This window comes from Pelodiscus sinensis, chromosome 6 (assembly GCF_049634645.1).
Source record: "Pelodiscus sinensis isolate JC-2024 chromosome 6, ASM4963464v1, whole genome shotgun sequence".
NCBI lineage: Eukaryota > Metazoa > Chordata > Testudines > Trionychidae > Pelodiscus > Pelodiscus sinensis.
The window spans coordinates 126,357,659-126,385,514 of NC_134716.1; the positions used below are offsets into that span (position 1 = coordinate 126,357,659).

Genomic DNA, 27,856 nt, shown 5'->3' on the forward strand with positions numbered 1-27,856 from the left:
TTTTGAGCCACAAACCGATACCTGTCCCAGTCATTCCCAACCTTCTGTCCCAAATCTGCCACTGCAATCCCCGGGCGCTCAGACTTATTCCATGGTTCTGACATGAAGAACTTACCGGGTCCAACAGGGTAAAACAGGTCCTGTTGAATAGCTGTCACCCTTCTACATGATACTTTCCAGAGTAAACGGTGGCAATTCCAGGAGTGGTAGTAGTGTCAATTACAACCTACTGCAACCACTCTACCTTGCTGTTATCGAATATCTCATGGACATTAGTGAGGCTGGGTTGTCAATCAGCTCCATAGTAGGTTCACCTAGCAGCCATTGCAGTCTTTTGTGACTTAGTGGGTGGTACTTCCATGTGTGCTCACACTATTACGAAGCACTCTTTCTGGCCTATGCAAGATGCACCTGACCTAAGTCTGCCAGTACCACCAAGGGACCTACCACTTGTCCTGAAAACCCTGATAAGGCCTCCCATCAAACCTGTAACAACCTGCTCTTCACCATAAGACTGTGAAAGTGGCATTTTAGTCACAATTACGTCAGCCAGACGGGTAGGATAGATTGCAGCCCTCATGGCGGGATCCACCTTACATGGTGGATCTTCTCAAGAGATACGATTACCTTATGTCTGCATCCAAAATTCGACCGATGGTAGTTTCCTCCTTTCATATTAATGAAGTATATACTTACCCACTTTCTATCCAGAGCCTCCTAACTCCATTAAGGACTCAATCCTGCACATCCTGGATGTAAGTTGAGTTGTGCTTTGTACTGTCCAAATAGAATGCAGATTTCAAATGTCTGAGACTTTTTATATCTACCACTTTACCTTCCAAAGGAGCAGCCATGTCCATGCAGCGCATATCAAAATCGATATCTGCTTTTATCCACCTGTTACAAGCTCCACAATAAGTGCACCCTAGAGGATCATTGCTCATTCACTACAAGCAATGGCGACATCTACTACCTTTCTTCAAATGTGCCCCTCCTAGACATCTGCTGGGTGGCTACCTGGTCCTCCCATCATACCTTTGTGTAGCACCATGCATTGTAATGGGAACTAATTCCATCTACCTGCATGGGCACTGCTGTCCTTGCCACCTCTCAGACACGACTCCAAAGCCCATCTCTACGTAATGCATGTACAGCTGTAATCACCTGAGTGGAGCACCCACAAGGACACTACTCAAAGGAGAAATTACCTTGTGCGGTAATGATAGTAGTTCTTCAAGAGGTGTGCTCCATACCCTCCCTTCCTCTCCTCTACTTTGGAGTCTGTTAAGGGATTCCTCGGAGGAAAAGGAATGGAGGGACTTGCGCTGCGCATACAACAACAGATGCAGTAGCATGAGAGAGCAGCTGTGTGTGACGCTTGCTAGGGTAAAAATCTCTGATCACCTGCACGAGGACGCACCGACACCTGTGTGGAGACACACACCTTGAAGAACCATTGTTAATACACAAGGTGAGGAACTTCTTGTTCTAGACATGATCTTCAGGTCAAAGATAGTTTTTTCACTCTGACTTGGGACCCCAGCCCTCTTTTAGAGTGTCACACCAGCCGAAGACAGACCTTATAGCTTCCCATTGCTTAAATAGTCTTCTCCCCAGGGCAGGAATCTTCTGTTCTACATTCTCCCTTCCATGGAAAACTATCTGGGTCAAAGAAATCACAGTACCAGGTGGCATGGTCACATGTCTTATAGTCCAGTTACCTTTGGACTTGAAGGATAAACAAAGCTGTTTACAACTTGTTAAGTTAATCACTCTGTCATTAAGGCTTGATGGAGGGAGCGGAGCATCAGTAATGGCTCTCATTAGCATACTTAAAATTATAAACAGTCTCATACTACATATTTCTAACTTCAAGAATCACACGTGCAACAAAATATATACAGATCCAGCAGATTTTAACATTAAAGTTGATAAGTTACATGAGACTTTATCCAAAGTATCTATTATGCATATGTGTATTCATAAGCCAGTTTTCATAAAAAATAGACGGGAGAACTGTCACAGTGGTATTGCATTGTACACCATTTGAACCTCAAAACAAGTGTTGTATATATTCTTGAAGGTGAGGCAGAACAGTTGAAAGTGTCTGGATAAACATAAGAGGGAGGAGAGAATGGGGATACTTCATGGAATAGTTCTACTGTAGACCAGGAAATCAGAAGGTGGCTGAAGGATTTCTAGAACAAATAGAAATATCCAACACACAAGGCCTGTTACTAATGGAAGACTTTTTACTAATGGACCTTCCCAGGCATCTACTGGGAAAGTAACATAGCAAAACACACTTCCAGTAAGTTCTTGGACAACTCCTTGTTTCAGAAAGTGGAGGATGAAATCGGGGACCAGTAAGTTAGACCTGATTCTGACCAACAGGGAGAAATTGGCTGTGACTCTGAAGATCGAAGGCAATTTTGTGTCAGTGATGATGAAATGATGAGGTTTCATGATTCAAAGGAAAGAATGAAAGCAGCAACAAAGGAACAGTGGACTTGAAAAAACCAGACTCTAGTAGACTCAGATGTAGTAGGTAGGATTCTATTGGAAGAAAATCTAAGGGATAAAGGCCAGGAGAGTGTCAGCTGAATATTAAAAGTATGACTGCAACTATTCCAATGTGAAGAAAAGATAGGAAGAATAGAGACCCCAGTATGGCTCCATCAGGAGCTCTTTAATGATCTGAAATTCAAAAAGGAATCCTACAAAAGTAGTAATAAAAATGAATCACCAAGGATGTCTGCCAAAAATATCGTATAGGGGCAAAATCAGAAATGCTATACCTAATGAAGGAAAGAAGATTCTTAAATTAGGTGCAAGAAAAAGATCAAGGAAACTGTAGATTATCCACTTAATGAGAGAGGAGCTAATAACTGATGCCATCCTGAAGCTAGGATGTTTAATGTCTATTTTGCAGCCGTCTCGCTAAAATGGTGGTTAATAAGATACTCAACACAATATCAACAAAGGGGAGAAAAAGCCAAAACAGGGAGGAAAGAGGCTAATGAATACTTACATAAGTTTGATGCATTCAAGTCAGCAGGGCCTACTGAAATTTATCCTAAAATAATTAAAGAACTAGCTGCAGGAATTTCAGAACTGTTAGCAATCCTCCTCCATGAGATTTGGAAGCTTTTGTAAGTTTCCCAGAAGACCGGAGAAGGGCAAACATGGTACCAATCTTTAAAATGGAGGCACAACGTCGATTCAGAGAATTAGACTAATTAGTGATATCTGGAAAGATACTGGGGGAAAAAATGAATTACTAAGTGCCTTGAAGATGATCATAGCAGTATAAGGAATAGTCTGTATGGACTTGTCAAGAACAAGCCATTCCAAACTAACTTACTTTACTGTTGACAAGCTTACAGGTCCAGTGGCTGGGGTGAAGCTATAGATGTGTTATATATTGATTTTAATAAGGTCTCCTGATGGTCACACGTGACATTCTCATACGCAAACAAGGGAAACATGGTTGATATGCATCCACCTTACAGTAAATTTCATAACTGGTTGCAAGTCTGTACTTGGACTAGTTATCAATGGCTTGTCAGACGGGGAGAGCATAATTCGTGTTGTTCCACAGTGGTCAGTCCTGGGTACAGTAGTAGCCATTACTTTCATACGTGACTTGGATAGTGGAGTGGAGAGTAGTCCATATAAAATTTGCAGGTATCAAACTGGGAGGGTTTGCAAATACTTTGGAGGACAAGATTAGAATTCCAAGTGACCTTGACACATTAGAGAATTGGTCTGCAATCACCAAGATGAAATTTGAATAAAAATAGGTGCAATGTACTACACTTCTGGAGGTGAAATCAAATGTGTAACTACACAGTGGGAAAGAACTGACGAGGTGGTGGTACTACTGAAAAGAATCTAGGGGTTATCTGGATCACAAATTGAATGAACCAACAACTTAATGCAGCAGCAATAAAGAAATGGCTAATATGGTTGTGGGCGGTATTAGCAGGAGTGGTGTGTGTAAGACACAGATAGAATTACCCTGTTTGGTGCCTCAGTGGGGGTACTGTGCCATACTTTAGGAGAAAATGTGGACAGATGGGAGTGTCCAGAGTAGAACAATAAAAATGATAAAAGGTTTCAAAACCTTCCTGTGCAAGAAGGTTTAAAAAACTGGGGACGTTTAGTCTTGAGAAGACTAGGGGCAGTGCGGCAAACCTGATAAGCCTTCTAGTATGTTAAGGGCTGTTTATAAAGGATAGTGATCAACTGTTCTGTATGTCCACTAAAGGCAGAATGAGAGGGAACGGGCTTAATTTGCAGCGAGGACATGCTAGACAATCTATTCCACCTAGGACTTAGCTGCGACACAGAGTACCTTTCCCAGACCTGAAGAAGAGCTCTGTGTAGTTTGAAAGCTTGTCTTACCAACAAGTCTGGCCCAATAAAAGAGATTGCCTCACTCTGCTGTCCTGGGACCGACAACACTGCAAATGCAAATAAGTTGTCACTTGTAGCCTGAATATTTCTGGAAGATGGCTACTTTGGCTCTTTTGGAAGATGAACTTCATGAGTTTCTCTCTTGGGGGTAGAAGTCCCCATTCTAGCACCCTCGGATTGCTGTTGATGCTGACTGCTGATATAAAACAGTCCACATATCTTTTGACTTCTCTGTTTGTTCTGGCACAATACTGAGACAATCTGACAAAAGTCCTTTGGCCACTGACCAATCCCTGTCTGGTTAACTTTCCTGTTGTGGCTGAATGGTGGCTTGGTGAATAATTCATTACTACTGGGATTTTGTTAATTCCATGATTCACATATTCCCTTGAGGCTGTACTCCTGTCCCTTGTGTATTTTAAATGCTGTTTGTGTATTTTGTAACCTTACTTAACAAAATCTGCTTCAAACTAGGGATGTTAAATATTGGTTAATTGAATGGTAGAGTAACCTCATGAGTTCTGATTGGTTAGTTGACTCTTCTATAGTTCCCAGGGGCTTGAACAGCAGCCACTGTACCAGAGGCAGCAACATCAGGTGCCACCAGGAGCTGATCCACAAGGGGAACCAGTTTAAAAACCAGCTCCCCTCACGGACCAGCTGCCTTTCGCCCTGCACCGCTGCCTCTCAGAGGCAGCAGCATGGGGTGGCAGCAGCCCCTGTCTAAGGGGGTCTGAGCTCCTGGACCTGGCATGAGCCAGGCTGTTTGCCTGCCTGGCTTCCTAATACACTTCAAATGCAGAGCCACAGCAGGGGTAGGTCCTGGACCCATTGTGAGATGGGACTGAGCCAGGCTGCTGGCCAGTCTGCTAGAAAATGTACTAGTGGGACAGGGGAAAAAATGTGTGTAATCTCTAGCATTAACCTTTAAGCTTTTGCTAATCGGTTAATTAACTACACTCTTACATCCCTACTTCAAACTTCTGATTAAAATGCTGCCTGTCGTTCATGTAGAACAGTGATTCTTAGAAGTCGTTAGTTACTGCCTTTACAACGGTTCTTCAGTAAGGCCCTCTTGTTAGTTAGTTCCCAGAGCCTTTGTGTAGGATTCTCCCTCACGCAGCTGGCAGCGACTAGATGTGCACAGATGCTGCACTTTACTTGGGGTGCACTTGAAGAATATGTTGAAGAGTCTGAATTGCAGCTGACTGACGGTTGTTAAATTAGCCTCGTAGTTGCATACCTGTTGGGGCAAGAGCCGCTGCCCATGTACAGTCATATAGCTCCAACTCGCACCAGTTGAAGTGGCCTCCCTGGTTTTAGGTCAAAATGTTATGGTATAAGAATGAGATGGATGCGCCTTTCCTCAGCGAAATGTGCAGAAGGCAAAGGGCGTGTGACGCATCAGAGGCCGAGCCCTAGATATCAGCTGGTTAATCTGCCAGTATTTCTGTAAAAGCGACTATTTACACACCCGCATCGGGCTTCCCAACAGTGCTGCTAGAAAGGACTAGCTGTAGTTCAAGGCAGCTAACGTTTACTTAGACTGGCTTTTCAAAGGCACTTGGCATTGCCTTAGCTCTGTTTGCATTTACTTCAGTGGGAGCACAGCAATGCTAAGCACTTCTGAAATCTATCCTAACACTTCTAGTGGGACTTACATGCTTTGAGAAACTTACTTGGCAGCCAGACCCAGTGGAGGAAACTACTTTGTCATCTTGTTTTTTTTTTTTTGGAAAGAGGAAGATTAACGCAGTGAAACTTACTACCTCTGACTAGCTTATGCAGGTTACTAATATTTGACCGTCACAGTACACTGCCTTGTGTTGCTGGAGTGGTAGAGTTCACTGGGACGGAACCAGTGATTGGAGGAAAACAAATTTGCGTTTTAGCTGCACTTGCTATGCTCTTGCTGCACTTGCTCTTGCTGACTCAACTGCTGGCCTCCTATGGAATGTGCATGCTGAAATGACTTCATTGTGTCTGTGCCAGGGACCAGGGTTATGTTGCTTCTGGGCGATTTTTCTGCAAGTGTTTGGAAGTGAAAACTACCACCCCCTCGGAATCCAGACCTGTGATCACATTGCTGCTTTCTGTTCTCTGCCTTGCAGGAAACAGGTTTTGGCTACCAAGGCTGAGGCGGAAAAGGATGGTGTGAAGGTCCCCACTACGCTGGCAGAGTACTGCATCAAAACTAAAGTGCCTTCCAATGACAACAGTTCAGATTTGCTTTATGACGACTTGTATGACGACGACATTGACGATGAAGACGAGGAGGAGGAAGATGCTGAGTGTTATGATGATGATGATTCTGGCAACGAAGAGTCGTGACCTGCTCCCTACATACCCCTGTACTGCCCTGCCGACTCAGGCCCAAAGGGAGCAGTGATAACCTAGCAACAGTCCAGCAAAAAATACACGGGGGAAATCAACAAACTCTTGTCTCCTGCTGTACGGATCTCTGATTGCTCTTTTTTATGGACCTCTGAGAGAGGGAGAGAGAGAGACCCTTCACAGAATGTCTGAATTCTTGCATTCTTAACCCCTTCATCACTGTATTATGATTTCTTTTTTTAAGAAAAACTCCCCCTTTTGCTTCTCTACGAAACGTTCACGGTGAAACAGGTTTGGTCTGTGTTTAGATTCTTTAATTAAACACAGTCTTGCATTGAGATGTTTAATGTATTTAACGCTGGAAACGAACCATTGGAAGTTGGGTCGTTAGGAGTTCACAAGTGCTGCATTTACTGGGAAGAAAATACAAACAAAAAACCACACAAAAAAGCAAATTGCCAAGGTTTAGCTGCTCCATTTACAATACTAGCGTGTGCACATTTGTGTAGCTTTGTGGTGGTGGTTTTTTCCTTTTTTCAAGGCTTGGGGCAGAGAATGTAAGCTGCTGTGTATTGAGCTTGATGGAATGTCTCTTACTGAAAGGTACAGTACTCCTTTTCAGCCTGTTGTAGTTAGGAAGTAGACAGCCTTGAGTCCAGAGGGCAGGATCAACTGCCTTTTTTACAAGGTGTGTGATGTTGAACCCTGAATAAACACTTAACGCTTCACATGTGTATAACTGAGCCCTGGGTTCCTATTTATTTGTCAGATTGGTTGGGGCTTAAAACTACCGATGCTGTTCGTTAGAATGCTGCTGAGCTCTGCTGCTGGCTCCCACGTGGGGAGGGAGTGGTGAAAATACCAACTTAAATCTTCACGTCCTTCAGAAGGCAAATCGGCTTCCTTCCAAGTGGTGGCAGGGTCCGTCAGCCAGTATTAGTCAGTGTCTAGAATCTGCCATTTTCAACAAGCTGCTACACCTCGAGAGTCCAGCCTGTGCGTTGGGCATAGCTGCCACGTGCTCTGTTCTGCACCCGGAATGCCTGTTGGCTTTCAGCATCTTTCTTTTGGTTTGTTGCAAGGGGGGAGACGAGAGTTGTGAGCCTGCAAATGGTAGCCCCCCTCCTCTCCCCCACAACTTGCTGCTGGAAACTCGGGGGCTTGAGGCAGCATCCAAAAATCCATTGGGCAACAAGGCCCTCAAGACCTAGAACTACCAGTCCAACCTTCCCCAGGCCTCTCGGAGTCAAGCCAAGACTGGCCTCGTTACTGGAGAGGGAAAGGGGATCCCGATGACAAGCTTTGTTTGGGTCACGTAGCCCTTGATCCTCAAGCCACCGCTTCAGCCAGGAACAAGATGCGTATTACCCCACCCCATGGGCGGAGGGTAGCTCAGTGTCTTTGGCTTGGAAACGGCTGCTGCTAGGCTGTCAGCGTGTTTTAGTGAGATGCAAAGTTCAGGCAGCTCAGGCGGCCAGGAGCTCCTCCGGGCTTACGACCATCCCGGACTTGAATTTTCTGAAGAATTTGATTGCTTCACCCAGATCCCATCCCAGACCTATGATCAAGTACTCTTATGGGTCGGCTGCAGGGTGGCGCCCTGCGTCCATCTTCGGGACGACTTTCTGCCCCCTGGGCTAGGATGGCATCTCAGTATACTGAGCTTCTAATCCCTACTCTAGTGGCGTGGGGGTGATTTGCAGCCCGTGCTGCTGCTCTGGTGTCAGTGGGAGTTTTGCCTGTGAGGGTGGGGGAGGTAAGGATAGATGTAGCAGGCATTTTGAGTCATCTTTAACAACATGACCAGAAAAAGCACCCTGTTGTATTTTGATTAAAGGCAGCCGCCAGCATAAATATGCATTCCCCCTACCCAGATCTTCATGCTGGAGGCAAGGACCTAACAGGCTGCCTGCATGCTTGGCATTCCCATAGGAGCTAGCACTTCTCCAAAAGCAGTCGATTGGGTTCTGCAGAGTCCCACAAACCTTTACCCACGCTCTCCAGGAGGGGAAACCTTTTTCCTGCAGCACTTTGGAGTTAGCGACTGTGTGCATTTAGAGAAGTTACCACTAAAGCAAGAGTGTCTGAAATGTGCACTTCCAGATTGAGCACCTGGTGTGTGCTAGCTTCTTAAAAGCCCGTAGGAATGTACAGTATAGTTAGATTGGAAGAACCAAGCTCCTAGCTCTCAAACTCTATGGGAATCGTTGAGACAGTTGGTGCTTCCTAGGGAAACTAACCTCACTTTTATTTTTGCAGTGATGGTGGTGAAGGGGATGGGTGTCACTTAAGACAGGGAAGCAAACAACCCAATCAATGCAACACCATTTGTGCTGATGACTTGATTTGAAATTGGGGATACTGCATCTTTCAGGATCTTTCCCTTGTACTTTGACAGTCTTCACTGTGTACTCTCCAGTGACTTGTATTCTCAAGCTTGGTGTTGTAAGATGCATTATGATTTTTACCCTTTTTTTAACAACCTATTCTGAGAGCTCCTACATTAGCAAGATTAACTTCTCTCCCTCCTGCCCCCTGCAGTGTCATCGCTTGTTGACTTGCTGGTTTCCTTTTCAAGATACAAACAACCGAAGTATGACTATGAAACTATTTAAGAGATTGAGGAAAATGTTTACCTGACCGGTGTATTTTTTTCTTAACTCCTCCTCTCCAACCAATGTTGACGTTTACATTTATAATTAAAGTGCAGTTTTCAACCATTCTGAAACCAGCAGGGTGCACTAGATTTTCTTAGTAGTTTTCTTAGCTGAAAATCCTAGGTGTTTTTTTCTTTTTCTTCAATATAATTTACCAGAAAGGATTAACTGATGCATTTTGTGTTTGTCTTTTCCTTCAGTAGTTTATTTTGTCTTTTCTGCACATCTGTCTACTAATAAAATGTGAAATAAAAATATCCCTGTATTATGTCTGTCAACCAGACCAGTTTATTGCATAGGTTAAAAGCTCTGATTGCCAAAGAGGGTCCGTCTAGCCATCAGACTGGTTGAAAGATCTAGAACCTGCTCCCAAAATGTGAGTTAGCTTTTAGCATTAATGTCAAGGTGGGGAAAATAAATCTCAACATCCTTAAGAATGGCCAGAGGACACTGGAGAAATGCCCTGTGTTCTAAGCTACAGCACTACGATTGGCAAACTGCTCTTAGCACCGAAAGGTAAGGCTGGGAGGGACCTTGAGCTGATCTAGTCCAACTGCGCCATGAAGTGGAAAGGGTAAGTGTAACTGATCAAGTTGAGAGGATTTCTGCACTTGTAGAATGCAGGTTTGTTTTCTTAGTACGATCCGGGTACCAAGACTAGTGTTAATCCAGTGTCTCAATTGCCTAAATGTATTTTGCTAATCCAGGGCTAATGGGGAGGAGGGATAGCTCAGTGGTTTGAGCATTGGTCTGCTCAACCTGGGGTTGTGAGTTCAAGAGGCCCATTTGGGGCAAAAATTTGTTAAGGGTGGTACCTGCCTTCACAGCAGGACTTGCACTTGATGACGGTTCAAGGTCCCTTCCAGTTCTAGGAGATAGGCAATCTCCATTAATTAAAATTTATTTAATTTAGGGCCAGAGCTTGTTGCAGTTACTGTAACATTTGTAGTAGTGCTTGGCTCTCATTAAAAATCTGCAGCACAGAAACTGGCCTAGGGTCCCTGCTAGGCTTCTGTCTGCTCTTACGTCAAGACATAGTTGAAGAAGGCTGGTGTCGTGGTGGGCCAGGGTTGCCTGCTTGTTCTGAAACTGTCTCCCTGGTCCCTTCCCCTATAATTTGCTGATGTTCTAAACACCTGCTAAAATTAGAGGCAGTGCTCATGTGAACTGGCCGATTTCTTTGAGCAAATACCTACGTGTGACCTGTCGTCATGCAAGTGTTGCTTAGGACAGTTCACCTGTTAGGTGAGGTATTTCTGAGCTGTAGCAAGCTGTCTTCATGCAAGTGCCTGCTGTATAAGTGCAGCTGTGGGCAGATGGTACTGCCTGGTACTCCATGCCAGCACCTCCAGTCAGAGCTCAACAACTTTTTCCCTGGAGTACTAGGACTTTTTTAAACAAAAGCCCTGCATTGGACACATTCGATTGGTATCAAAGCTAATGGAGTACTTCCATGTCTATGTACCATGGTCAGGCTGCTGCCAAAGGCAGTTACCAATTTGTTATGCAAACAGGAGAGAAGATCTAGTCCAGCTGTGGCCAATCTGTAGCTGGGGAGCTGCATGTGGTTCTTGTCTTCTCCTCCTCTTCTCCCCCCCCCCCCCCCCCCCCCCAAACAGCCTGTTCCTCCTGGCTCTCACTGGAGCAGGGGAACTGTCCGGCATGGCTGCTTAAAGAGGGAGTATAAAGGTGGCATCAGCTGCCAGGAGCCTGATGTTGCCAAAAAGCCTCTAAATGTGTTTTCTTAAAAGGGCAGACTTTTTTTCGGGGGGGGGGGGGGGGGGGGGGAGAGGTTGACAACTTTGCCCTGCCTCTTTGGATCCACTGCTGTATTGGCTCGTTGCCTGGAATGGGTCGGCCACCCCCATGCACTCATCACTAACTGAAGCTGTTGCAGGGCCTGTGAAGAAAGCAGCAGCTTTGGAAGCTGTATATGAACACAGACTTGCAGGTGTGGGAACTACCTACATTCCCCCCAGCTTAGCTGAGCCAAAGTGTTATAGCCTGGTCAGTACAGTAGCAAGGAGGCAGGGCTGCTGCTAGTGCTTTTCACAGTGCCAGAAAACCTGCTGCCTTTCAACTTTGAAGGCAAGTCTGCACTGCAGTTAAACCTTGGGAGCCTGAGTCAGTGCCAGGGCCAGCTGTGGGGTTTACTGGCAGTGTTGGCATTAGTCCATGCTTGAGCCCAGCGAACATCTCTACTGCAACCCCACAGCACCCTAGATTATGTGGCTAACTGCAGTGCATATACCAGAAGCCTTAATTGCGATTAGTAGCTGAGTCAGCTGACAAATGAAGGAGCCAGGTAGCTCTAAACTTGGAGTCATGTCAACAAAAGCACCACACTGCCCTAAAAGGGAAGGGCTTAGCCTTTCATGCTGGAAGCTGCTCGCTGCACTGCTCCACTGTGGAATGCTACTAAACCCTTGTTCCCGTTTCTGCACGGTTAGGGCACAGCCTTGTGGTGCTTTTGTCTAGCACCCGCCTATAATGGTCAGCAAACAAAGCCCACCAGTGACATCTCTTTGACCGCCATAGCCTCATCGTGTAGATTCCCAATACTGGTCCCTCTATTTTGTCCATCTATGTGCAGAATAAATGCTACATTCACCACCCGAGGCTGAGCACACCTACTAATCAATCAGCAGGGCAGCATTTGATTCTCCCATGTGGCCACCCCAGCGCACAGCTTACAGGGACCATGGTCTCAAGACAATTTCTTGTGCCCTGGGAGAGCAAACCTGGCCTCTTGCTCAGTAAACTGGTTGGAGCCATGCATAGTAGTGGGTGACATTCATCTCCACCCACCACGTACATTGTAAAATGGTGCTGGGAGAGCCTGCTGAATGAGAATTGGTAAGCAGAGGTTGTATAAATTTTACTTGTTTGAATTTCCTAGAGAGGCCTATGAATACCACATTCAGCAGGGCAATTACAGCTCTAACTTTCCTCCCTTCCACCTCCCATGAACTGGTGGTTCCTAGTGTTTACCAGTCTCTAGGTTTAGTCCAGAAAGCACTTCCTACAACCACGAACACTCTCTGCTTCATGTTGGAATCAGATGCAGAAGAGCCTAAGTGAAGAGGCAGCCTGAAGGAAAAGCAGTTTTCAGGCTTGCATTGCCTTTGTAAAGTTTGGCCCCTAAACATACACCCATTTTTCCTATGGGAGAGTCATTAACTGACAGACTGAGGTAACTGGAAAGAAAGCTGACCTTGCATATTCCCACCTGGAAGCATTAAAAGATGCAGTGTGCACAGGGCAAAATGCTATGGCACAAGAGTGTTCTGCCGCTTGGCAGTACATAAGTCCTGGAGACGTGATTCAACTGAAGATCCACCATGAAAACACCAAGCCAAAGTGCCATTCCTCAATTAGACAGCCCTAAGTAAATCCTAAAATTCAGGAGCTTCATAGTCTTCCTTGGTGATGTCTAGCACACAGCAAAAGGCCTCTGCTGCCCACCTCTGGCCAACTGCAGCTCAACCTTGATCGAGCATTTATTTGTGCACACAGATTAGATCCAGAGCTAACAGAGTTGGGTTGACAGCTGGCCTTTAAGTGTTCTGTATTCATGGCTTACCAGGGCCATATTCAGCCTAGAGTAAGATGCTGCTTGTACCCTAGCAGCCTCTGCCAGCAATAGTCAGGAGCTGAAGGCAACAGTAAGATGTGTATTAAAGATTCAAAACTAGCCACCTTAGGCTAAACCCAGACTCCGGTCAGAGGCTGCTCTTCCACATCCTACGATTGAAGAAAGATGCCAGGACAGAGTCCCCACTGCAAAAGGAGCCAGTAACATTTCCGGTGACTTTCCTGGGACTTCAGCCAAGCAGCAGCAGCTCCTGCCTCATCCTTTAAGAGCTTTGGAAGGCAGCTCTGATCAATGGCTCCAGTGCATTCATGCTGGCTGGAGCTGCCAGCATATCCTGCAGCATGGGGCCAGTTTTTTCTCTCATTTAAGGAGGATTTATCCTTGGATGTTGACAGCTTTTTTAAAAGGCCCAACAGTTCTATCCACTAAGCTACATTTCTGGGGGAGCAAAATGCAGAGGAGAGGACCAGCATGATGTCCATCTGCTGAAAAAGCAGGGAGGCAATGCAATGAAGAAGGGTGATGCTACTTCCGTTGAATGGGGTTGTAGAGTCTCACAAATCCGCACAGCGCTCCATCCAACTAGCAGGGATCCAGCTAAGTACCCAATCCTGAACAGGCACCAGTGCCCTTGAAGGCACAAGCAGTGCAATCTCGCTCACCCCTTCTCCCCAAAACCCCACACCCTCAGCCCTGTCCCTTTGTCAGCAGGAAGGGGAAGGGTTCTAGAAGCCACCTGCTCCTTGTGTCTTTGTGAATGGAGACAGCAAACACCGGTTATACGCTCAGATCTTTATTATTAGATGGAGTAAGGGCTAAAAAGAAATGAAACTTCTAAAACATTCACCGTACTGGTGCAGGATAGGAAGGACCAAGAGCTTCCTCCATCAGTATTTAAAAAAATGGGGAGGGATAAGAAGTTTCCATCCATTAGCTCTGGGTATCCTGGGCGGGGTGGTTTGGGACAAGAAAAGGTACAAAACACAGCTTAGACTTTTATTTAAGAAACCGCTACATAGTTTTGCCTAATGATGCAAGGAGTGTCCAGGACACACTGACTGAGCCATCCAAAGTCTCTTGCTAGAGAAACAAAAAACCCTGTCCAATTTTTTTTATTTATTTAAAAATCGTGAAATAAAAAGATGACACTGCAGCTCGTGGCCATGGTAACAAAACTGTCCACGAGAGTTAGTGTTCTGCACCAGAGGTGGCGGAGGAGGCTGGGGAGGGCCCACAAAACAGGTTTTTAAAAAGTAACAGCTACATCTGAAAGAAAAAAATAAAACCAACAGAACCCTTGATTCATCTTTTGGGTCAGGCCTTCCCATCTGCCTGAACTAAGAACTGTGTTAAATTAATGGGGCTCCTTCAACAAAAATGGCACAGTTTGTCTTTTGACAGTGTAAAGCCTATAGAGCTTTAAATAAAACACAAAGGGCGATGCCCTGGTGCAGAATGGAAGTGAATAATTAATTCTCCCTACAAAGAAAATAAAACAGGCTGCAAAGATGCAGAAACCACATTTAGGCTCTATTACATTTACAAATACATACATAAATATATTACATACAATAGCAACTCAAAGAGGAAGCGGGCGAGAGTCACAAAGATGGCTGGCTGCAGTTCTCCCCGCACAGACGTTTGGCTGAGCAGTTACTTTTTCTCTTAATAGTTCCAGGAATGGGCATCGGCTTTTTCTTCTCTCAGTCTCCTCCTGCCCCCCCTTCCTTTTTTCGGGTTTTAGTTTGTCCAGTATGGAGAAGTGCCATAGGCGGTTTTGGTAGCCTGAGACTTTTGCTGCATGGTACTTGGCTGATTGCGCTGGCTAGATCCACCCTGGGGAGAAATGAAAAGGGAGTACACGTTTAGGCAGATGCCACCAGGCCTGGATCCCTTGTCCAGAAGCCTCAGGGAGAACTTGGGAGCGGGAAAAGACCTGCCTGCAGAAAACTACTCAGAAGAGGCATGTAAAGCCAAGAAAGTTGAAGTTGGATGGACAACGGAGGAGCTGCCAGGGAGGGCCAGGATGCCACCAGGGGAACCGGCGGGGGCTTCTTTTGCTGCTAGCTGTATTTCTTGTATGGTCACAGAACCATTGTGACAGTTGTAAACAACTTTGTGGCCTGCCCAGGAAAGGAAAGTGTCACTGTGCTGGCTGCAAGGGCTGCTTGCCTCTGCACGGAGGGAAAGGCTGCCACAAAGCCATGGTAGCCTGTTGGGAATGCATCTCCCCCACCCCGCCCCTGGCTACATGGAAGCTCAGCCTGCGTTACCCAGCGAATGGGCAGAGCAGACAGGAACAGGACAGAGAACCTGTGGTGGGTGGGATCAGTTTGGCCACAACTATCAGCCAAAGAGCAGCTAGTGACTTTGAGCAGGGCCTCGGCAAAGCAGCAGGGACTGGCACTCACCTGCCCGTCTTGCTGAAGGTGGTGATGCAGCATCTGGGAATGGGGCTGCTGATGTGCAGGCAGGATATGCAGGAAAGGGGCTGGAGCATAACCTGGGGCAGCACCAGGGTTCAAGGGGCCAGTGGATCCAAGAGCAGACGGCAGGCTGAAAGGAGGCGGTGTCCCAGCATGGAATCCCTGCTTGTCAAACGTCTGCGGGAAGGCAACAGGGAAGAGGTTAGACCCTCCCCCAAGTGCCCTTGTAATTGCCCGTGACCCAAGATCACCCACGACAGACACGACGTTGCACCTGCTGTGAACAGCAGACAACGGCCTCTTGGCTTCTCCAAACCATTTCACAGGCTTGAGACGTGCAGGGATTTCCTGCGCATTCCATGCAGTGCAGCGGAGCAACTGGTTCTTGGCAATCAACATGCACAGCCCCAAGTCGGGAAATATTTAAGCCAGTCAGGGCTGCTCAGGAAACATGGCGGAAGAGCTCCCAGCAGGACTAAACCCCTCGCACCTGGTGGTGACCAGCAGACTTGAGGTCTGCTGCCCTGGTTCAGAAAAGTACAGCCCCGCACATCAGACACACAGGAGCAGATCCCACCCGCGGGCACTTAAAGGGCGCAGGGATTCCACGCTCCAGAGACCAATAGGGAATTCGTATTTAGCCCCATTCATTCCACAGCCCTTCCTTTCCCTGGAACGGGGGACTGGCTGCACCGCAGACAGCACAAGACAGCGGCACTGGGTGGAAGATGGAGAGACCTGGTACCACACACAGCCCAAGAGGAACAGAGGAAGTCAATGGCCAGCAGTACTGATCTGTTTCTGGACAGGAGCGCATGTCCACACAGTCCAGTCTGCCTTGAATGGATGTTCTGGCCCCGCAGCAGGACCGTGCAGCCCTGAGGCGTGTGACAGCGCCCCGGGACTCAACGGAAGTCGGGCAATCGTACAGGAATCTGCGCGTCCACATTAGCAGCCTTTGTCGTGAGGCGTATGGCAAGAGCAGGCTAAAGATGCAGAGGGGCAGTGGTGTCAAGGGAGACGTGAGGAAGCCGCCTCTCAAATCAGCGAAGTGACTGCTGGAGAAGCCAGAGTATGATTACCCCGTGGAGCGGGGCTGAAAGATCACCAGCAGCCAAGAAGCTCCCTGAGAGGACGAGTCCTGCTGAAATGACACTGGCCAATGGGCCGACCACCTTACCCGTGGGCATGGGATGGCATGTTCATGCTTCTCAAAGAATGAGCCATAGCTCCTCACCTGAGTCTTGTTATAGACTGAGCCACTGATATCAGGCACACCTGTGTTACTTGAGGTCACAGAAACACCTGGAAAACAAAAAGCCGCTGACGACGAAGAGCCAAAGGCAACCCGACCTGAACCTCTCTTCTCCTTGCCCCCGTCTGTGCGGCTACTCCAGCCCCTCTAATTCCTCACAATAGGAGTCATAAGAAAGTACAAAGGCCGATTTTCTGAGCTCCCTTTATAAAGCAGGAGCGAGCGCCCCCAGGGCCTGCTGGCCCACGCCCTCTCTCCACAAGCTACCTCGCCTCACCAGGTAGGAGCTAAGGGCGCTGAACGCTCACGTAGATGAGGAGAACTCAGTGGGCCCCTTGTATTAGGGCACCTGTGAAAAGACACCGTGTGGTTCTCCAGTCCACGGTTACTGAAGCAACTAGCGTGGCAGGATCAGAACCAAGCAGGGCATCGCCCGCTGGGAGGCTGGCCATTCACTCCCAGTCTGCCCTAGACTCATGGCTCACAACCTGAGCCATTTCACTTACTCAAGAAACAAAGATCAAGGTCAGTGGCCGATGCACAAAGGGACTGAGCTGGCTGGGCGCCCACTGCTCCCAGGGACATGTGAACAAGGCGGAGGATGCAGGTACTGAGGAAGAGCTCTCTGGTGACCAGGTAGGGCACTCTACACGCCTCAAGTGGTCCCACTAACATGCAGAACTTCAGCTTCCAAATCAGCGTTCTGTCCCTTAAGGCATGCAGAGAAAGCCGCCCAGCTACGGGCGGGCACGATTCTTGATGGAGTCTCCAGAGAGTCTGAATCACTAACTGGGAGCTGAAACTTGGCCCCCTTCACCTCAAAAGGTTTTGATTCTGGAGCCTAATCATGAACCACTTCAGCAAGGAGACAGCTGCTCTGGGCTCAGGGCCTAACATTGGTGGAGAGCCACTATGCCTCAACACGAGTGTCCACGGGCGGAGGGAACGGTTGGTTGTTTCTCCCGTGTCACGGACACCAGCCACACGCCACCTGAAAAACTGAGCCCTTGGCTTAGAAGGAACATTTGGGAAATTAAAAGCACTTTGAACGGGAGATGGAGAAACCTTGTGGGGCTTGCCCCACTGACAGCTGGTCGGCATGTGGACCTGACACTGGGAACACTGGGAGCTTGCCCTGCAAGAGCCTGGGCACCTCGGGTCCCCCTCTCTGTTACCTTTCCCAGGTCCAGTGCCGGCAGATTTGTTTTGTGCTTGAGATGACCCACTGTAGCCTCCTTTGCTGTAATCTCCGGTCGCCGTCCCCTGCGTCAAGTCATCATAGCCTGCCAAGGTGGACAAGGCATGGTGCTAAAGTGAGCCAGCTGCTCTGGGGACGTGACATTCAGTGGCCTAGACGCACGGCCCACCAGAGTAACCTTACCCGCTCCATAGCCATGCTGTCCATAGCCGCTCGCCTGCTGGAACGGGGTGGAAGCGGTGTTCAAACTGACACCGGGCTGCTTGGCTGATGCTGGAGGTACCTGGAGCAAAAGGCGTTCTCAGTTAGAGACCAGCACAAAAGCCAGTTCCCACTGCCCTCTAGCGGGAAGATCAGCCCACCTCTCCGCAGGCAGCGCCGGGCTGCCGCTCCCAGCTTTGGCGTGCCAGGAAATCCCTGATTCCTACTGCAGTAACTCAGAGTTGCAGGACCTAGTGCTCTGAGCACGGGACCAGGATGCAGGCCCCAGGAGCTCTAATCCAACTTCCAACCAGACTGCGGTGCAGCCTCGCAAGAGCATGACAGGTCGCCCCTCTTGTGAAAGGAGCCTGGACCCAGGGTCACTTTGCTCTCGGTGCTGGGTAAGGCCCACCCCAGATCAGCTTATAGGTTTAGAAAACCAACAGTGCCAGGAGAGCACAAACCGGAGTCCCCAATCCCGTAACTCAGGGAGCCTGGTATTTACTTTGAACACAAACATACAAAGCCTGGATCCAAGCATCATATATCTAGTAGCCCAATGTCTGTGACTAATTCTGAAACACTGGCTGTTCCCTCTGGGCGGCGCTGCTGCCTCCCGCCGTGGCGCTCGGCCGACTTGTGCACCACTCAGCCGGGCCACTGCGCGGGAGCAAGCAGCGCAAGTGGCTGTTTGGGGTCCGCCCTCCCCATGCAGCACGCTTGCGCTCCCCATGCAGCACGCTTGCGCTGCTTGCTCCCGCACGGCAGCCTGGCTAAGCAGCGCAGAAGTCAGCCGAGCACCATGGTGGGAGGCGAAGGGGTGCGGGGCCTGGACAAGCGTGCATCCCTGACGGAGACAGAGGAGAGCGGAGAGTGAGAGAGGCAGAAGGGGGAGAGATGGAGAGAGAGGCAGGAGGCGGACAAGAACTGAGAGAGAGGGGGAGGCAGTAGGAGGAAGAGAAAGAGACACATGGAGCGAGAGCCCAGAGGCTCAGGAGAGAAGACCGACATGGAGGAGAGACCTGAAAATCCCATCTCATGGCAGGCTAATTGGCTAGTTGTAATAGACTCTCTGCACTTCTGCCTCTAGTTCTTCCTCCTCCCCGGGCACCCCTCCCCTCCCAGGGCCTCTTCCACTCCACAGACTTGGCCCCCAGGTGCTGGTGTAATACTACTGGACTCACTTCTGCAGTTCCTGGATGAACCAACACTCCCCAGCCCCGCAGAGATTTTGACACTGATTACCAAGCTCTGTGCTGTAACTCCACACCATTCATCATTGCCTGCACAAGTTAGATATTACAGTCCTGGCCCTTGGAATTTCCCCCAGTCCTGCATGGGCTCTGTCATCGTACACAGAAGCCACAGAGCAGATGACAAACGTGGACGTCAAGCTGTAACGTTGCCTGCCACGTTGCCGTATGAGAGCTGGCCCTTCGTTCACTGGCCCTGCTCTGCCGGCTAGGGGAGTGGTCAAGGGCTAGGACCGCCCCCAGGCAAAGCTAGCGAAGCACAAACAGGGCAGCAAAGAGTGTAAAGCTGAGGTCCCAGGACTTACAAACATGGTGGGCCCGTACTGGAATGCACTGGGTACTCCTGGCACGCCGGCGTAATAGGGTAACCCAGTGTAGCTGTATCCGGGGGGCAGCGCAGGGTTTAGGAAGGGCTGCTGAGTGGTGTGGTGAGTCTGCGTCTGATTCTGCTGCGGCTGGGCCAGGGTGGTGGCGGGAGCAGGGGAGGCAGAATCCCCACGGCCAAATTTTGTTACATCACCTGCAAGAAAATCCATCCGCTGTTCAGGAGGGTCATTCCTCAGCAAAGGCCAGGCAGGTCCTACAGGCAAGAGGCCGTGTGGTGTTCGCGTCAGGGCAGGGACAGGGTCAGGACTCCTGGGTGCCGTTCTGGCCGCTCACGGTGTGGCGCTGGCCCAGAGGGAGCTCTGTGCCTCAGCCCCCCCCAGTGACAATGGAGGTACCAAGATGGACCCGTCCCTGTGGGTTAGATCTTTGGGGTTTGTCTAGGCTGCGTCCCTCTGTCGGCAGAGAGATGCAGATTAGGCAGGTCGACATTGCAAACGAGGCATAAGGGATCTGTCGAAAAAGGCTTTCTGCCTCAACAGAGCCCCCCCTAGACGGCTGCTTTTTGCCGACAAAGTGCTGAGTCAGCAACATGCAGCGGCCATTTTTATGCAAATTAGGCATGGGATATTTAAATCCCTGCCTCATTTGCAATGTCAATCTGCCTCACCTGCATCCCTCGCCGACAGAGGGACGCAGTCCAGACATACCCTTACAGGAAATGCACTCGAAGCATCAGCTCTGAGTGGCCAAAGAGCGAACCATTCACTTGCCCAGATGGTAACATGCCCTGGCAAAAACCCGCAGGTCACTGCCAGGCCTCCATTTGGCAACCAGACCCGCTGGACCTCTGGCTCCTCCTCGCACCAGGCTCTGGGGAGAGCAGATAACGGTCAGGAAAGGCCAGCCTGCATCTCAGGCCAATGGATTCAAGACACGGGAAGGGAAATTTGCTGCTTAGCCCACAAGAGGCCTTTTAGTAGCACGGGGCAATCGACCCAGTCCTGGGGCCAGCCTCCAAGAGAGCAGCCCGTCAGTCCCTGCAGGTGCCCCTTAAGGGATGCAAAGAAAGCATCCCAGCTACGAGCGGGCGCTCTTCTCAGGTGCGAGGCTGAACTGATGCACCTTGCTCTTTCCCAGCCATGCTGGGTTGCGCAGGAGCGGAGTCTGAGCCCTGTGGGGGCCGTGTTCAGACTCCCAATGCCCTACCATAGATTTCCAGGCACAACCTGGAAACAGGCTTCTTGTCAAAGGAGGAGCAAACTACTGGCTGGAGATTCGGGTGCCCTGTGAGGTTTGGGCAGGCACGGGTCTGAAAACTGAGGGCTGGAAAGGAGACATACAAGTCCTTAGAGTGCGTGATGGATACAGACGACCTTTTCCTTCGTGCACACACGGCAAGAGACAGACCCTGATGGGAGCTTGTAGGTGGGAGCGCAGTACAGACAATACTGATGCAATGGTTTGTAGAGAGAGGGGCCTTTGAGAGGTCTGAAAGGGTCGAACCAGGAGTAACAGAGTCAAGCGGAGTAGAAATGAGTCATCTAAACCCAGACCCAGTACTGTAAGGAACAACCTTGTCTTGGCTTCGGGATGGACTGCAGTTCCCAAGTTAAAGCCATGAAGAGACCTGTGAATTGGCTTCACATTCCCATTAGCACCTTAAAATGCTTCTACCCCCCATCATCCTCATCCTGAATTAGTACTAACCTGAGTATGGGTTGTTAGCAAGGCTCCCATCTCTGCCCGTCAAGGTTGCAGGAGCAGGGAATGTAATTCCATAATAATCCTGAAAAAGACAATACTGATTAATACTCAAATGCATCACAAAGCCAGCCTGTTTCACGAATGCTGCCTTATGCCCATGCAAAGGCTCATGGAAGCAGAAGAATCCCAACACCACTGGGACAGACAAAATGGGTTTATTCTTCTCTCCTGTCATACATGCAAAATCAGGGAAGCATGGCCAGCCACGGACCCGGGCAAGCTGTGGCGGAGTGGAAGATTTGGAGTGGCAGCACTTGAATCCGCCACTCTACAGAGCCCTGTTTCTGAATCATGTTTGATGCTTTCTCTTTAAAAACAAGTTCCTTGGCTGATGGCAAGTGTCCCAGCTCTGAAACACAAGTCCTGCCTTGGAAAACCTCCAGACATTAGCTAAGAAATGGGGCCAACATATATTAAAGCCGGAGTGGACAATAACTTTAATAGGAGGCCACTCCGAGAATTTGGTAAGTGGTCACGGGCCACGCTCTTCCATGATATGAATGGACGAGGTTGGGCACAGAAGGGAGCTTGGGGTAAGGGCGTGGGAGTGTAGGATCTGAGAGGGAGTTTGAGTGTAGGAGGGGGTCTGTGACTTGAGGCAGGGATTGGGGTGCAAGGTCTGGGAGGGGTTTGTAGGAGTGGGTGCAGGGTCTGGAAGGGGTTATAGTACAGAAGCAGAGGGTTGGGGTGAAGGAGGTGCTGGGGTGCCAGACGCAGGCTCTGACCAAGAGACATTTACTTGGGTGGCTCCCAGCCAGCAGCCCAGCAGGTTCCTCAGCCAGGGTGTCCCTGCACTGGCTGCAGGGGCCATGTGTGGCTAATTCTGGATGCTGAGAGCCTGGGGAGGGGAGTGTACCTAATGCGCTGTCTGTCCTGCAAATAGGCAGCTCCCAATGGCTGGAATCTGGCCAATGGGAGCTGCCAGATTTTGCTGGGGATGGGAGCAGCATGTGAAGCCTCCGCTCTCCCCGCCCCTGGGCTTGCAATGTTCAGAGATGCTCTGAGCGCAGAGCAGGAGTGGGGCAGGCAGGGAGCCTGGCAGAGGCTCTTGCAGGCCAGATCCAGCGGCTTGGCAGACTTTTGGCCTGCCCCTGTATTAAAAGAACCAGGTGCTAGAAGGGTACAGAGAGTTACTATCCCAGACGGAGGATATGTTTAAATTTTTCCTACTACAGTCGCACCCAGAGGGTCAGGATCTATTCCGTTAGGTGCGGTACAGACTCGGAATGGGAGCTGATCCGTGTCCCAGACAGTTTCCAAATCACAAGCACAAAGAGATGTAGGAGAAGCACCGTCAGTTGTATGGCGCTCCCGCCCCTCTGCCCCTCCATAAGCACCCCAGCAGCTGCCCCACTCCCGGTCTCACCCAACCCGCGCCCACACCATCCATCCAAAAAGCCCTTCACCCACCCCACAGTGCTGTGTGTCCCCACCAAAATAGGTTAATTTAGTTTGGGGAAAGGAAACGATTTGAAGGCTGCATCCAGATGATCCTCTCCCCCCTCCCGCATACATGATGCAAGATCCTGTAAATATCTAGCCACAAAACTCTTTGAGACTGTTTTGCTCTCATACTTCATGGTTCCTTCCTACCCTGCCCTAAGCAGCGCTACGGCAAACTCTTCTCCATCTCTGCGGTACACTAAATAGGTCAGAGCTTAACAGTCCTGCAGGACCACCTGGACACCTTCTTGTAATCGGATATGGCCATTTGTCAATATCGTTTGCTTACCAATCTCCCTGCCAGTTTGCAATCCCATGTGACTGTCATTGCCAATATGAATTCAATGTCATGATCACTACCAATTCTCGGCTAAAACCCTGTCAAATTCAAGTGTTTTTTTTACCCAGACCATCCCTCTGCAAGATAAACACCACAAGGAGCTTCAAGGGAATCTGAGAGGAACATGAGTTTTGACCCAGTGCCTGATATTCCTTGGGGACAGTCGAGGGGTACAACAATTATCCACTCACACCTGTATGTGAACAACTCTGCAGAACAACATTGGGAAGGACGCTACATCCCATTATCCTTCACACCACTTCAAGTAAAATCCAGATTCTCCTTCCCCTTCTAGCCCCATGAAAAAAGTCCTCAGAGAAACAGCACAGACAAATATCCCAAAGGATTGTGTGAGTTGTTTACAAAGCAAACCCACATTTACCCATATGAGTGTGTCGGGGAGGAAAGGGGCATGGGGTTTTGTTCTTAAAAACAGCTCAGGTGTTATGTTGTTGGCCACACACAATGTGGGGTTTAATGAGCCATTGAGGAGCGCCAAGTCCGCATGATCACAAAACACAGACCCTACAGGGCTGATATCGAGGTGATATAAAAGTTCTAACACAGACATGGAGCAGCAACACAGTTACACAAGACAACAGAGCAAATGAGTCAATAAATAATGGAGCCATGCTACCTAACCTGGGAAATGCTGGTCTGATGCCAGATCAGAGACTGTTGAAGCAGTTACAGTATCCTTACTCCAATGGCCCCACAAAATATTATAGAGAACCCTTAGTATGCACGCTGGAGGTGTGGAGAATGGGCCCATTCATAGCTGGTGGGAGCACCCCATCATCCACAATTAGTTCTCCAAAACCTATGGGATGGTTAAACCTGCCCCCTGCTAGTCCTGGTGTCACTGGAGTCTACCACCACATCCATTATCCCAGAGAGCTGCCCCATAGTGGAGCTCTGGAGAGAACAGCCCCGCAGGTCCGGCAGGAGTTTGTTATGCTGATGCTCAGAGGTGAGGGAAGACAGCTGTATCGTTCTTACTGCATTGCTCCTCTTTTTAGACATGTAACTGAATGACTCGCACAAAAGCAACAACCTAAATCACTCTAAGCCATTTACTCCAGTACAAGTATCAGGTGCCAGAAAAGGGCACGTTGTTTTTACCCCAATACAATGCATTTTCCTTGGTTGCTATTAACCACTGGATCTGTAGTTTATCCACAATCTTCCTGTGTAACACCCGTTTGACCGAGCAACGGCTAGGAACTCCCGGTTGCTCCCATTACGTCTGGTTTACAAATGTGCTTTTTTAAAGGCCATTAAGCACACTAGGTTAAACCCCCTCCATTTTAATGCAAATTCTTATTTATGTTTCCAATAGGCTTGATATAAGAATTTTTAAAAGTTATTTACTTTTCATCATCTAAGCTGCTTGTTCACTTTCCCCCTTCCCAAGTTTCTACCATGAGCAATCAATTTCACTTTCCTTTCTAGCCAGTTTCACTTTCTAGATCTCATAAGCTGTCACACCGCAGCAAAGACTGCAAATGCCACAGCCGGAAAGTTTCAAAAGCCCACAAGGCTCTGCTTGGGATGATGTTTTAAGAAGGTAAATAAACAGGCCCATGCAGTCCCATTATCAGATCTGCCTGGAACCGGAGCCAGAGTGGATCATCAAAAGAACTGGATAATCCCGAGAACAGGACCATGTACGGATGCATCTCCATCTAGTGGCCACTGGAGGGGTTACCCACTTCTGGCCCTGCATGTTCTGGCTGTTCAGGTAAATGGAGGGTCAGATAAACTGGGTTCCACTGTATTCAGTAAAAGGTTATAAAGATAAGGTGGGTGTGTCTAGTATCCTGGTTCCAACAAGGCTATGCTACCGCATACAGTTTTATAAGACATTTAATAAGAAAGCCAGCGATGTAGAGCCTGAAATACCTGACAATGGTCCTTTACCTACAAAGTCAACCTCCCTGGACTACCCTGAATATTACATCTTCATATTGTGTTCTTCCAGCCCGCTATTAATCGTATTTCAATTTAAAAATAGGAGCTCACAGAGGTAGGCTATAACGGCCTCCGTCAGAATTTGGCCAAAGGACATCCCCTCAATTCTTTGTAAATGTTACTTTGGGATTTGTAATGACCTCACATGCTCAAGACACTGGTTTTGCAGCTCATCGGAAAGGCAGTCTGCCAACAGACTACGATGCCACATGTACACAGACACCAGTGCAACAGAGACTTCAAGTGAAGGGCATCACCCCAGCTGGATCACAGCGTCCAGACCAGTTCACCAGAAAGCACGGAGACAAGCCACTACACTCTCTGCAAGAGTCATAATTACCTTCCCACCTAGGGGCCTCCTCCAAGCGAGCGGCTTGAATGCCGAGGGATGAACACGACACCTACTGACTCACCAAGAGTGCTCCCCACGGTGCCCTCGGCGCACTTCCAAGAGTGGGAATTCAAACACAGGTTAGATAGACATCTGTCAGGGATGGTGTAGACGGAGCTTGGTCCTGCCTTGAGGGCGGGGGGCTGGACTCGATGACCTCTCGAGGTCCCTTCCAGTCCTATGATTCTATGAAATACCGATCCCCCGTATCCCTGCCCAGCGTGAGTCTGACAGGTAGGAAGGCTGCAGGTACAAGTCCGAGAGCTCAGATTGCCTACTCAAAATGAACACTGCTGTATGGAAACAGCTTGGGAGTCAGAAGATAATTAGGTTTCCACAGTCCAAGAACTGACTCATGTAGATCTCAGAAGGCAACACCCCAGGCTGCATGACTCTGCTGGAGAAGCGTAGTGCCTGAGCGGTTCCAACATTTCTGTGCTTCCTGTACAAAGGTCAGAGGTCAAACATCCCAGGGTCTCTAACGATGTCGGGCAGAAAGGAGACGTTTAAAAGCGCGGGGGAAAACCATGGACACAGGTATGGAATTGTCAGAAGATGCGAAGTCACCAAATGGAAAGTGAAAATGAAAACAGGGAAATTTTAAGAGCTAGAAAATGATGAAAGGAAAAATATCCCAGCAAATAAAGTCGGGGACATGGAGGGCTTGCACAGATCGCAGGCATCTCTCAGGCCACACTTACTTTGGCTTAAGCTGTGTGAGACATTATCATGGCTACCAAGACTCAAGGACGCCTGTGCCTGTGGCAGCTTTGCCAATTACTGCTGTTCTCCGCTGGAGTCATGTCACTGGACTGTAACCTACTCCATCACCAGCAAAGCAAATTTAACCGGTACAGCCTACAACTGCTGCAAAAAACGGGCAGATCATTTCCTTTGGAGTGTCTGGGAGACCTGACAGCCTTCCAGTTTCCTGAGAAGGTGCTGAAGCACAAGTTTCCACAGCATGCCCAGATGGCTGCCCATGAAATTCTCCAGCAGCTCTTTGGCATCTTCAGTAGGAACCTGCTCCAAACTCGCTGGGAAAAGGGAGATGTGGAGCTGTTTCGGAATGGGCTCCATCTGCAGACCAAACACCTCGAGAAATGCCTATCTACTAAGGGAGGGCGCCCCATTCTGAGACTGAAGAGATACTTCCAGAGGATCAAAGATTTCCTCGAGAAGAAGAAATACAGCACCTGTGCCTGGGAGACTGTCCGACTGGAAGCGCAGAGATGTTTTCTATATATGGACAAGCTCACGGTCATGATGAAAAACTAGGTGACAAACATTTTACTGTATTTGAGAAGTTTGGGAGAAGCAAAGAACTGGGAGCAAGAAAGCAGCTGACTTCAAACTGATAACAGACCCTGTGACCCTTTTCCATTCCATATATTTTTGACTGTTTCTCCTCTACAAAATGGATAATATGGCATATACTTTAGTGGGTGGGGTTGATTGCTTTAAGTGCTCTGAAGACAAAAGAAGCTACAGAACTATATGAATGCACTTCATGTATTATGTACACAGCCTCATCCAAAAGCTAAAAAAAAATGTTACAGTCTATTTTGCATGGGAAAAATATGTTTCAAATGTTATTTATTTTCTTTGTGCATTGTCAAAAATTAATCCTAAGTGTGATACTGGGGATTGTTACAGCTATATTTATTTATATTTATTTACCTATAGCTATTATATTTTTAAAATAAAATGTTTGACAAAAAAATGAACTGATTGGAATGAATGTGTTCTGTGAGCTGCTGTTCCCAATGCTTCTGTGAGCCTCACAATGTTTATCAATGGAATGTAACTTGTATTAGGCTAAGGTAGTGGTGGTACCTGGACCTCAGTGGTTCAGAAGTCAAATTAGCAGTCAATGTTACCCAAAGGAGGGACAGATGGATGAGAGCGGGGGAGGGTGTCATTCTCAGAGGAAAATGACTGACCATGTTATTTTATCAATTACAACTGCTAACACCACAGTAAAAACACCCTGGTTAATTAAATCAGACTGTTTTGCTGGCTTGTGCTGCAAAGCTGCAAGAGACAGGTTAAAGCTGAAGTTCACAAGCCTGAGTATCACTGGCTTAAGGATCTAACCAGAGGCAGCAGTTTTCAGGGGCAACCAAAGTAGGGCAGAATCATAATGGATGGAAATTGGAAACAAAATTAGAGCCTTCCCGGATATCGCCAGATCCGCAACGGGTGGCAGATCACACAATCAGGACAAGCCTAGCCAGGGAATGCAACAAGGGGTTGTCTCTGCTGAACCTTTTACATTATTT

At 48.4% G+C, this 27,856-nt stretch overlaps 3 protein-coding genes across 13 annotated transcripts in view; 2 read left to right on the forward strand and 1 right to left on the reverse strand.

The window, feature by feature from the left end:
- Window positions 1-9,675, forward strand: part of UBE2R2 (ubiquitin conjugating enzyme E2 R2) — a 108,559-nt gene extending 98,884 nt beyond the window's left edge. For 2 of the 3 annotated variants that reach the window (XM_075932786.1, XM_006122995.4), the window contains exon 5: window positions 6,531-9,675. In XM_075932786.1, the coding sequence (XP_075788901.1) occupies window positions 6,531-6,750 (220 nt within the window). In that variant the 3' untranslated portion in view covers window positions 6,751-9,675. Of the gene's footprint in view, window positions 1-1,280; window positions 3,013-6,530 lie in introns of those variants that run through there. The other variant, XM_075932787.1, reaches the window with a different exon arrangement.
- Window positions 9,676-14,514: 4,839 nt separating this feature from the next.
- Window positions 14,515-27,856, reverse strand: part of UBAP2 (ubiquitin associated protein 2) — a 155,347-nt gene continuing 142,005 nt past the window's right edge. For all 9 annotated transcript variants that reach the window (XM_075932782.1, XM_075932781.1, XM_075932780.1 and 6 more), the window contains 7 exons: window positions 21,373-21,451; window positions 19,644-19,858; window positions 18,068-18,167; window positions 17,862-17,969; window positions 16,669-16,736; window positions 15,417-15,608; window positions 14,515-14,841 (listed from right to left, as the gene is read on the reverse strand). In XM_075932782.1, the coding sequence (XP_075788897.1) occupies window positions 14,746-14,841; window positions 15,417-15,608; window positions 16,669-16,736; window positions 17,862-17,969; window positions 18,068-18,167; window positions 19,644-19,858; window positions 21,373-21,451 (858 nt within the window). In that variant the 3' untranslated portion in view covers window positions 14,515-14,745. The remainder of the gene's footprint in view (window positions 14,842-15,416; window positions 15,609-16,668; window positions 16,737-17,861; window positions 17,970-18,067; window positions 18,168-19,643; window positions 19,859-21,372; window positions 21,452-27,856) is intronic.
- LOC102450014 (interferon kappa-like) lies at window positions 21,446-27,847 on the forward strand. Its single transcript, XM_006122990.4, has one exon. The coding sequence runs from the start codon at window positions 26,304-26,306 to the stop codon at window positions 26,850-26,852; it is 549 nt and encodes a 182-aa protein (XP_006123052.1). The 5' UTR covers window positions 21,446-26,303; the 3' UTR covers window positions 26,853-27,847.